Source organism: Pagrus major, chromosome 6 (assembly GCF_040436345.1).
Source record: "Pagrus major chromosome 6, Pma_NU_1.0".
NCBI lineage: Eukaryota > Metazoa > Chordata > Actinopteri > Spariformes > Sparidae > Pagrus > Pagrus major.
In genome coordinates, this window is record NC_133220.1 from 20,992,189 (window position 1) to 21,003,778 (window position 11,590).

Below are 11,590 nucleotides of genomic sequence, written 5' to 3' on the forward strand. Positions count from 1 at the left end.
ATGAGAATGTTTTACTCAGTTATGTCAGTATCAGTATCAGGATGGAGTATCGGTGGGGTTGTATTGAAAACTTTAAAGGCTGAGCAGTAATGAAAGACATTCAGAATATGGATCTCTCTCCTTTCAGCCACATGTGAGTGTGAATGTTACACCAAGCTGATACTTATTGTGTAGGTGACATTTTGCTGCAGTCAGAGCATTAATCACTACTTACATGTGGGGCCTTTCTTTTCAAGGAGCCAGTAGCAGAAACCTCTCCTGGCACGGTCATTGAACACATTCCTGTACTGGAGCATGTTTTGAGGTGAGCTTTTTGGTGTGTGTTGATGTACGCCTAAAGAAAAGCATGTTAGTAAAACATATAGGAAAGAAATAAATGAAGATATGTTAAAAAACTCCTGTTGTTGTTGTTGGACCTACTGTGCACCATGAAGGGATCATTAACTGCAGTTTGATCCCGAGTCAGAGGAGGTAACCTTCCTTCATGTGATGCATATACTGGAGCATGTAATAAAGGCAAATTAGAGACACATTTCCGTTATAACGAATGCACAAAACCCAATTTTACCCTATTATCTGTTAAACAGGGTTATTTCCACAAACCTCTGTCCTTCAACAAGGCAGCTGGAAGTGATGCAAGATAAACTGGAACCTAGGTGGGATTAACTGTGTTTAGTATCACAAGAATGCAAAGTAATAGTAGTTTATGTTTTGTTATTAATCAATAAAGCCACATTAGTTTGTATATCATTTTTGTCAGCAGGAGAAGGTTTTGTTTGATTTCATTTCACCATTGTTTTCATTTTGCTCCAGTGGTCTGTCTGGAGATGTGGAAACGTGACTGGGTCACTCCTGGACCAAAATGTCATGCTGGTGAAGAAAATTGAAGGATCATGAATATTAGCTAGTAACATCTCTTCCACATCAAGCACGCACTGGATCCCAGCTGCAAAACAAATACTGTGCATGCGTGAGACACACAGAAAGCTCCTGACAGTACTTACTGCTCTGGCCTGAAACGACTCGCATCCCATGTTTTTTTCTTCTCCCCTGCCTGCATGTTCCAGAAATTTAGTGCACCAGGCTCGCCGCCACTCTCGCACACAGAGATGGGTTGTGTTACTTTGTCGCTTAGCAACCATTTGGCAACAGTAGCCCTGCTGTGCTAAACTGGGGCTGGTTATAATTTCACAATTTGACATGTGACTTTGTGTTTGTCTGTAAGCTTATACAGTCTGGGTTTGTACAGGTGTTAATTATGTCAAGTTATTCAGCGTGTGCTGAGCTTGATGTATTCCAGATGAAACAGTTTATCCGCATTGACATAATTACAAGTAATGACATCGGTTTAAAAATGTTGAATGCTGCTCAGTTATATGTTGTCAAATGTAATCAATTTGCTTTATATCAGACATTTTAGTCCATATGATAAAGATTTTTAAAAAAAAATTCAAAAAGGAGGTTAAAAAAAATGAGAAGATCCTTGCATGTCAAACTATAGTGTATATCTAATAATTATCTGAGTGTTGGAAGTTAAATGCAACTTATTGTGCTTGACAGCACTAAATGTTCATTCCTAAATCATAAATCAGCGGTTCCATTCATTAAATACAATGCATGCATACAACTGTACAATTGTAATAGTATCTGCGTATGTGGTCATAACAGATGCTGTTGGGCGTCGATATTTTCCTTATGATGTTGTAGTCTTCCATTAATATAATTGTAGTGTGTAATCACCTCTGAATGTGAGAAATCAGGTCTCATTTCATGATTTTTATTTTGTGACCTCATGTTTATAATTGACTAGTATGTATATAAAGACTGAACAAATAACTAAAATAATGCTATCCACAGCGCCTTTCAGTAAGAAATATATCTTTTATTCATTTATTACACAAATAGACAATTAAAGACTTTGAAATACAGTAGCAGGAGTATGAATTTAGCAGGATGACAGAATAACAAAAGAGGCAGAGAATTATAAAATAGGAAAAACAAAAGCATACACTCCTCAGTCACAGTGTTATACATCCTAATCTATAGGAAAATTATCTGCAAGACAATATTTTAGAAGCCATTCTACCGGTTTACGGTGGTAGGTTTATTCTGAAAAAAGTCTCAATTTTCCAGAACAGGCCAGCTTGAAAAATGCATCCATAAACATCCATTTCTGGATTTAAAGTGCTGAAAGCGAATCTTGGTTAAACTGCTGAGCTTAATAGCTCTGATAACAAAGTAAGATGTTTTTTGAGGGGAGTAAACTCGATCATCTCAGGCATTTCCAATAAGAATATCACTAACATAAAGGTATCTTAAAATCCTTCCTAATGTGACTATATACTTTTTATTTTGTGTCTTTCATAAATTGTGATATTTGGGGCAAAAGATCAATTATATCCACGTCGGAAACATTCTTGTAAGTTCCTTCTCATGCAAATGATCGAATAGGATTTTTGGAAGGACTTAACTAATAACAGAACCTGTCAATGCGGCAGAATACAGTAGAGTCACATAATCAGACAGGTATCAAAAGCTTGTATTCCCCATATCTCTAGTGGTCTTCCAGGAATAAACATTGAAATGCTTCAATAACATTTTAGAGGACAAACAATATTATTTAATTGAAGATGATGTCATCTCATTATAGAAATCACCTCTTTACTTCTGCTGAGGAAGACATTTGCCAATGACCAAGTATAAAAGGCAGCAGATGAAACTCCTTGCTGGAAATGTAAGCTCTCTGGGGAAGTCTTTGTAACAGCTGCTCTCTCACCCAAGAAGTAACTCCACATTTTATCTTATATTTTAAAGATTATTTGCCTTCTAATAGTGTGAAATACAATATTGTTGTCCATAAGTGGCTGGTATCCATCCAGTTTCATGCCTCATTCCTCCTGGCCTTGGATCCTCTCCAGCAGATGCTGCTCTACTCGCTGGTTCATGCGACGGAGATCCTTCAACGCACTGGGATGATCTTCCAGCTCTTCATGGAGACACCGTGCTATTTCCAACCTCCTGTAGTCCTCAGGTTGTACCAGACGGCGGATAACCTGAAGAGCACGATCCTTGAGGCTGTAAACTGTAGAGAACAAGGAGAACAAGTGTTGAGAAAATGTTAAGCAGAGACTGCTTTCCTAATATAGCATTTAGGGCTGCACAATTAATAGAAATATTAGCAAAATTGTAATATGGCTAAGTGCAATACCCAAGAGGCTGCAATTTTCTTTCAAGGTAAAATGTGTAGTGCTGCAGAGATGTCCTGGCCCACAAATGTTGTTCTCATGTTTGTTTGGTACAGACCCTAACAGATCACATCATGTTTTTTTTTCCCCAATGAAAACAGTAATGCAAAAATGATCATTCCCACTAATTGTGAATTAAACATAGCAATATCTGTATCTGTCAAAATAATTGCAATAAGATTTTTTTTTCCATATCGTGCAGGCCTGACAGCCTTTTACTTAATTTAAAAAAAACAAATAAATTCATACAGGAGGGAAACATCAGTTGCAATGCACACTAGAGGAAATCAAGTGTGCTCATGCAGACAGATGTCTTGCAACTTAAATCAGGATTTGTGTTTGTTTTCAATCACCACAAAACGCATCAAATGAATGGCACACTCTGGTTTACCATATACATTGCTCTGTCTGTTGGCTGTCTGTCAATCAATTTTTGACAATTTTTGAAAATCGCCCCAGAGGCACTTTCAGAGAAAACCTTTTGCAGTACGATATATGAATTAACTGTTAACTGCAGTCTACATTGATATGGTCTCATCACACAGTGCATCATAAATGTACCCTTGTTAGAGTATCTCTGAGTAGTACTGAATTACAGATGATGGATGTGGCTGGTATTTAAAGGCATTTGGCTAACCTTACCTGGTAAAGTGATAGTGGCAGATGTGGCATTTTCACCCTCTGCTGGTTTAGGAAGAAACAGTTCTTTGCCGTTCACCCTCAGCGGCTCATCGGTCTCTGCTTCTCTGAACATCCATGGGTGACCTTGGGAAACCATACAGAAAACATTATGAGAATGTGAGTATTACACAGTGATAACAAATAGCGAATCAAAGCATCAAGACTTGACTAAATGTCGTCAGGTCACACTTTTCGGTGGTTGGTCCAATAACATGAATTGGTGACCAACTTTGAAGTTCACAATGTTTTTGTCTGATGTGCTACGACACTGCTGTCACGGCATCCTCGGATGAAGTCTGAGCAGCAGCTCCTCTGTTGTCTCCTCTGAGTGAGAAACCTTTCAATGTCTTATAAAAGAGCTGTAAAATATTATGGAGATAAAACAACGAGGACTATAAAAATCTGGGGTGCTGTTTTTAGCAAACACCAACATAAATGGGGACATAAACTGATCCTAGATGACTTCTTTTTAAGGGACACGTAACCCAAATCTGCGCAGAAGTTGTTTATGATATCAGAAAAGTCCTCTCACCGATGAAGGTGTAAATTAGACGTCCCGTCCCTGGCTGCAAGTCGTCAAATGCCTGAGGCTCCCCTCGGAAGTCTATCCATAGTGGTCGCAGGACGCGAGGAGTGCGGTTACAAAACACCACCTTCACGGGTATCCGACTGTTCAGGGAGCGGACCAGGGGAAGAGACTGCTCTCCCTCTTGAGGCATTGGTTGTTAATTAGCGAACACGAAATTGCCAGCGCAGTGGTTTTAGCCGTTTAGCTAATGCAAGCTAGCAGCTAGCTGGTGAGCTATCCATGTATGTGGACAGCGGCAAACACACGGAGATCGTCGAATCAATATGTGTATCACTTAATAGATCTAAGTATATTAGATTGCGATTAGATTGCCAAGTTTTTTCACAAACAACTCTTTCAGTAACACTACAGCAGGTAGACCGTCTGTTGTTACTTCTTCTCGATCTGTTTTGTGTTTACACTCCCTCTTCCGGTCCTGGGACGTCAAACTATTCTGTACTGTGATTGGTCGAGAGGCACGATGACATCACGATCCCACAGAAGTACGTTCTGGACGTGTTGCAGTCTGGATGCACTGACAGCAATCTGTTCTTGTTGTTGGAGCTGGCTACTTAATATGAAACATTACATGTTTTCTATATCCGAATAACAAAAAAGCTGTTAAAACATATAACCTTTGTAAGCTGTACAAGATAATTATTTAAATCCTTTTTATCCTTTGATCCCCCTGGCCTGTTTGTGATTGTATTCAGGTGATATACATAAGATAATGTTTACCTTGTGTTTACCTGCGTTTGGCTGTTTGAATAAAGTTGATCCAAAAGTTGAGAATCCCTTGCAAGTATTTAATTCATTTTGACTGGCTGGATGACAGTGACAGTTTTCAGGTTTAAACTTTATTTAAAGCCACATTACTAGAAATTGGAGCCCCCCACAGTTTCAGAGTGTAACACCACTGTCGTAAATACAAATCCCAGGTCTGTAACAATTTGTCAGGTGCTTACTACTAACAAAACTCATTACATCATAACCATGTTATGTGTTGAAAACGTGTACCTTGAGGTAAACATGTATGTAATGTGATCCTGCCCTCTCACTGAAGTTACATAGTGCAGATACAAATGATAGCTGAGACAGAGACACCATTCATTACAAGACACTGAACCATCAACATGATTCTGAAGCTGATATTTTAAAGTTAAAAAGTGACATAATGTTGCTATAATTCAAATAAATCTGAATCTGATTCTTTTTCACCTCTGCCAATCAACATATTAAAAGCAATTACGCATAAAATACTCTATTGTCATATTAAGCAACACTAATTAAGTTTATGATGAATGTCAAACTGAACGTGCATTAACTTAAAAACAATCCTCTCGTCGTCTATTTATTAGCTGTTCTGGAGCTTTCAATCATATCACCTGTAGTCTGGTCTTTATTATTTTCACCTGTAGAATAGTAATAATAATAATAATAATAATAATAATAATAATAATAATAATAATAATAATAATATGTATTCGCTCGTAAATCACTGAATGAATCCAGGCTCCACCCAGTTTCTTCCCCATATATAAAACAAAGGGGCATAGCTGGAGAGACTTTCTCCAGTAAGGGCACCCTCCTCTCTGGAGATTATTCCCACAAAAAGTGGAGCTTCAGCTCACTTTGAGGTAGGAAAAGATATCTGTCACGAAATTCCTGACTGGCATCACTGTTTTATTAGCTGTTTTTTAAAGGGTCCTTTTGGCAAATGAAACCTTTGTTTAGTTTTAAAGTTGTTGTTGTTTGGAAAAATGTCAAGTTTCAGTAGCCTATAACCTGACTATCTGTACTTGTATTCCCCAACAGCCTGTTTTTCGGCCGCTTGTAAAGTCTGAACTCCCTCACAATGAACGACAGTGACCTTGTGGATACGGAGGACGTGCCGAGAGATGAGATTCTGGCCGAGGTGGAGATCGCGCTGCTCAGTGTCATCTTCGTCAGCGCCGCCATCCTCAACACCGCCCTGCTGCTCGTCCTCTGGAGACAGCGCAAACAGATGTCCAGGATGCGCGTCTTCGTCTTCCACCTGTGCCTGGCGGATCTGGTGGTGGCTTTTTTCCAAGTATGTCCGCAGCTCATGTGGGACATCACAGACAGATTCGTCGGACCGGACCTGGTGTGCCGTCTGGTGAAGTACCTGCAAGTCCTCGGCATGTTTTCATCGACCTACATGATCGTGGTGATGACAGTTGACCGATACCAAGCTGTCTGCAACCCGATGGTCAAGTTCCAGCGGGCGCGCACAAGACTGAACATCCCTGTGTGCGTGGCGTGGGGGATTTCTCTGCTGGGCAGCCTGCCGCAGGTTTTTATCTTCTCACAGGTCGAGGTGGAGCCCGGTGTGTTTGACTGCTGGGCTAACTTTATCCAGCCGTGGGGGCTGCAGACATACATAACCTGGACCACGCTGGTCATTTTTGTTCTACCTGTTATTACAGTTGTTGTTTGTCAAGTGCGCATCTGTCGAGCCATCCAGATCAACCTGTACCAAAAGATTCAACAGCAGGGCAGCGTGAGTCTCCCTCTTCCATCCAGAGCCACCGGTGTGGCCGGCATGTCCAAGGCCAGGGTGAAGACGCTGAAGATGACGGTGGTTATAGTTCTGGCTTATATCATCTGCTGGGCTCCCTTCTTCACAGTCCAGCTGTGGTCCGCATGGGACACACATGCGCCAAAAGAAAGTAAGTCATTCAGTGTTTGTGGCTGGTGGTCAGTTTTATGCGTCTTTACGCGCTGTCCGAGCACTGTGCTTTTACGCACAACATATTAAAAGGTGGTAAAGGAAACTTCTTTGCAATCACATGACGCTTTGCACTTCTCCTGTCATTTCAGCTGCCACTTTCACCATCCTGATGTTGCTGGCAAGTCTGAACAGCTGCGCGAATCCCTGCATTTACCTTCTGTTCAGCGGGCAGTTTCCCAAGAGGCTGGTGACGTTCCTGTGCCAGCGGCGGTCCGACGGGAAGGATTCAATGCAAGACGAGGCGACGCTGGTCAGCGCCTTGTACATGAGCTTCAGAAATGTCTCTGAGTCCAAATGAGGGCGACGCGTTATTATCTGGAAACGGAAAAAAAACGCCTGAGGTCGGTGCGCCTCGAGAAGCTGCCTCTCAGCTCTCTGCATTTCAACGACTGTTTCTTCTGAACAGGAGATATGGAGACAAGATGTACTGGATCTATCTGTGCGTCTGACATATGGAAAGATGTCATAGAGGCATTCAACAAAAGCAAACCTGAAATGGGTGGCCATGAGTGGGAGCTGGGCTCCAGATGTTGTTGGGAAGCAAAGAAACCAGTAAAGACTCTGTATACAACTGGTGTTCATCATATCATAACATTGTTACGACTGTGACAGTTTCATTGTAAAAATAAATATATTCCTCACATGTAGTAGAAGCTGGAACACTTCAGACTGAGTGACAAGAATTCAAGTTTATTGTTATTTTGTGTAATTTTGAACAACATGCCAGTACTTCTGTATGAACTTACAGCACAGTCCTTTGAGTTGAGCTCAGAGGTGATAACATGTACTGTATCTTTAGCTTTGTCTTCCAAAGAGAAAGCTATCACAAAGAGTGAAAATATAAGAACAAGAGTGAATACAAACACTGCAACAAGTGTCTGCTGCCTCCAAGAAAGCTGCTGTAACATTACTGCATTTAAATATTGTGAAATGTGATCTCTGTGGTGAAATATGTGTTAAAAGCACACGCTGAGTGACTGTATTCATCATTTCTTCTTGTTCAGGCTGTAACCGAAGTGGAATAAAGTCATATTCTCACAACTGCTTTGCTTTTTCTTGTGTGTAAGTAGCTCTGAAAATCCACTGATGACAAATCAAGAACATAATTAGGATTATTTATATTTAAAGACGACCAGGTTAAGGTTCACCACCCATTTAGATTAATTCTCATGTAAACAAGGATCACATGTCTACATTATAAATGCATTTTACCATTTGCAGTACAGCTGACAGATTGCAATGACAAGATATGAGCCAGACTCAGACCTGGCGTATGTCATACATGGTATGTGCATGATGTGGAGGTCAACAGAGGGACTCAGGATGAAGGATTTTCACACTGAAGGAGCAGCATACCAAATGCTGACGCACCCTGAGAAATATTACACATGTACACGGGACACCTACAGGGAATGATGTATGAACACATACATTTAATTTCAGCTACACTCAGGTGAGTACAAGTCAGGACAAAAGGGTTTATATCAAGGTAAAATGATTCCAGATGTAAATTAGTCATTGGTCATACTTTTCTTGTGCCATTGGTTTTGGATAATTAGGAAATACATCATTGTACCAGACCGGCTGCAGGTCATTCCTGGCTGTTACCTGTGTGATTCTGGGGAATATGTGAGGCAGGTGAAGTCAACAGAGCAGTCACTATGGAAACCTTATTGTCAGCGTCACTATGGCAGCTACATCAGTCTCAGTTTTGTCTGCGAATGTTATTTTGGCTCAATACTTTGACTTTCAGACCAAAAGAATATTTTTTGTGTGTGTTTGTTGGGGTTGTCACTTTTGTATGCCACCTGCTTTAGGATTTGTTTCCTATCAGAAAGTTGCAATATAATTATTATCAATCAGATGCCAAATAATTAGCAGCATACTGGAATATGTTGTTCAGATATAGTTGAGGATTTCTTGTGGCATTCACTGGAAGTTTTTGCATCTTCTTCCTGGTGAAGAATCCTTTTGGTTCTCTCGCTAAAGACACATCAGAGCTTTGGTTTCTTTTAGAGAGGTAAAGATTGGTAAACGGGAAACTGAGTTGCTCAAGGACACTTCAGCAGAGGTTTGCCAATACAAGATGTTGAACCGATATCCTGCTGTTGGAAAGCAAGCCACTAACAAACTGCCTGCATTTGTTTCTCTGCCTACATCATCGTTAATCTGTCTGTTGTTGCAGTAAAGCTGAAGCGACTGTAGCCAGAAGAGGAACAAGTCTCGTATTATAAATAAGGACGTCAAGGAAGCCTCTTTAACACCTTTGCCAGGGGACAAGATGAAAAATTGCCTTTTGGTTGATATACCAAAATATTTTGACTCGTCAACTGCTGTAATTTATAATATTTATGATGGCTGAATTCCATTTAGGCGAGCCAGTTCCAGGGCCCTTTTATTGTGCATGCTCACTCACTGACATGGCTAACTGGGACACTTAATGGAATGGATCCATCGTTATATTTATTGCTCATATCTGTGCTTTTCTTGCTTTGACAAGTCAAAATGTCTGCCATGAAAAGGTTTTCTGGCATTTCCACTCATGCATCACCATGTGTTTTCATTAATTTGTGCTGTCCCTTCCTAAACACATGAACCAAACAAAATATGTTCCACTCTAGTGAAGACAGACACTTAAGTGTAAGTAAAGTTTTGTACACTCTATATCCACTGAGAGCAGCTCCATTCCTGATGATTTGAATGATATGACATCGTTGGACATGAACTCCACAGGCAGTATATAGTTTAAAGGGTAACTCCGGCAAATTTACACATTAAAGTGTGTTTACAGGTCTTGGTGAGTTCTACTGCATATGTGAAAAAGGAGTATGAAGTCTTTTGTGGTTCCAGAGGAAGTTGCATGTAATCTGATAAACTGCCTCCAGTGATGTCATTCAGTTGCTAAGTTGCATTGTGGGTAATGTAGGCGCCAGGTTTTGAAAAGCCGTCAACTTGTCTAGCATCGCACTGATATTGCAGAATCAGACTTATCGCCTTGTTTATTCCTTGTTTCCCCTTCATTCTGAAAACGGAAGTAGTGCCTACATTATCCACAATGCAACTTAGCCACCTCAACTTATCACTGGAGGCAATTTACCAGATTACATCACCACAAACGGCTTTATAATACTTTGTTCACACGTGTAGTAGCCCTCTCCAAGACCTGTAAACACCCTTTAATGTGTAAAATTGGTGAGTTTCCCTTTAATATTAGGAAGACCTCTGAATATAATGCAGCCCAGTACAACACCACAACTGAACATAATGACATCATAAAAGTTGTATTGGGTTAGACTATTGATGATATTTATCTGACTTCCCCATGAAGATCAATAATGTCAGTCTGAGTTTAATATAGCTCAATCTAATCAAGACCCTTAATGAAGGATAACAATTCAGCCTCGTCTTCAATTATCTCCAATTACACTAAACCCCACCCTCATTACATAAACACATGGCTGAATAATGTTACTACATGTTCAGAATATGGCAGCCCCTGGGTCGACTTTTAATGTAAAGAATTATTTTTCACTTTTTTCCCTCTGAAAGAAAACGCTTATTACACATTTGTGATTCCTGGAGTAAAACTTGTTAAAACAGCTGCAGGATCTAACTGTCTGAAATGGTATTCATTGTATTACATTATATCATCTTTAGACATGTTTAGTTGTGGTTACATAAGCCCAGATAATTGTATCAACTCGGCATCAGGCATTATTTACAGCATACACCCCTGCTGTAATTAAGAATAATGAACACAGCATGTTCTTGCATCATTTAAATGCATGCATGCTCACATGGGCGTGTACATACACCAACATCTTACATCTCACATAAATGATCATATTACAGTCCAGACAAAACATGCAGTATACGGTGGTGACAAAAAAATTTCCTCTGAAGGTCCACTTACTCACTTGTTCTGGACATTATGACCATGCAATTCTAGTTTTATTTTGTTATATTGCTATATTATACTGTTTTTGTGTTATTTATATACTATGTTGTACTATATTCGATTAAATGTTTTATTGCTGTACGAAATACCATGGCATACTATATCTCTTATCCCAAACTATGTATAACATTATGTACCATATTATATATTACTATACCATGATGTTACATTGACCTGCTATGTATTTAATATTATACTACTACATATTTATATTAATAGAGAAAAAAATAGGTTCCATTATTTAATCATATATCATGATATGTCTGGTGTTCGCTGTTTACACGTGTTGACTTTGCTGCTATTAATCACATCACTGTCACTTTATCTGTCCTTTGAATAGTTCTTATATTTTCCTCTTATTTACCTCATTTAATTAATTTGCCTTC

At 39.7% G+C, this 11,590-nt stretch overlaps 2 protein-coding genes across 2 annotated transcripts; one reads left to right on the plus strand and one right to left on the minus strand.

Annotated features, from left to right (window-relative positions):
- Nucleotides 1-1,861: 1,861 nt before the first annotated feature.
- Nucleotides 1,862-4,897, minus strand: vhl (von Hippel-Lindau tumor suppressor). Its single transcript, XM_073468977.1, has 3 exons — nucleotides 4,459-4,897; nucleotides 3,888-4,010; nucleotides 1,862-3,082 (listed from the first exon to the last, which is right to left on the minus strand). Exons 1-3 carry the CDS (start codon nucleotides 4,643-4,645, stop codon nucleotides 2,889-2,891), a joined length of 504 nt encoding a protein of 167 aa, XP_073325078.1. The 5' UTR covers nucleotides 4,646-4,897; the 3' UTR covers nucleotides 1,862-2,888.
- Nucleotides 4,898-6,349: 1,452 nt separating this feature from the next.
- LOC140998634 (vasopressin V2 receptor-like) lies at nucleotides 6,350-7,544 on the plus strand. Its single transcript, XM_073468975.1, has 2 exons — nucleotides 6,350-7,184; nucleotides 7,336-7,544. The coding sequence occupies exons 1-2, from the start codon at nucleotides 6,350-6,352 to the stop codon at nucleotides 7,542-7,544; spliced, it is 1,044 nt and encodes a 347-aa protein (XP_073325076.1).
- The last annotated feature ends 4,046 nt before the right edge of the window (nucleotides 7,545-11,590 follow it).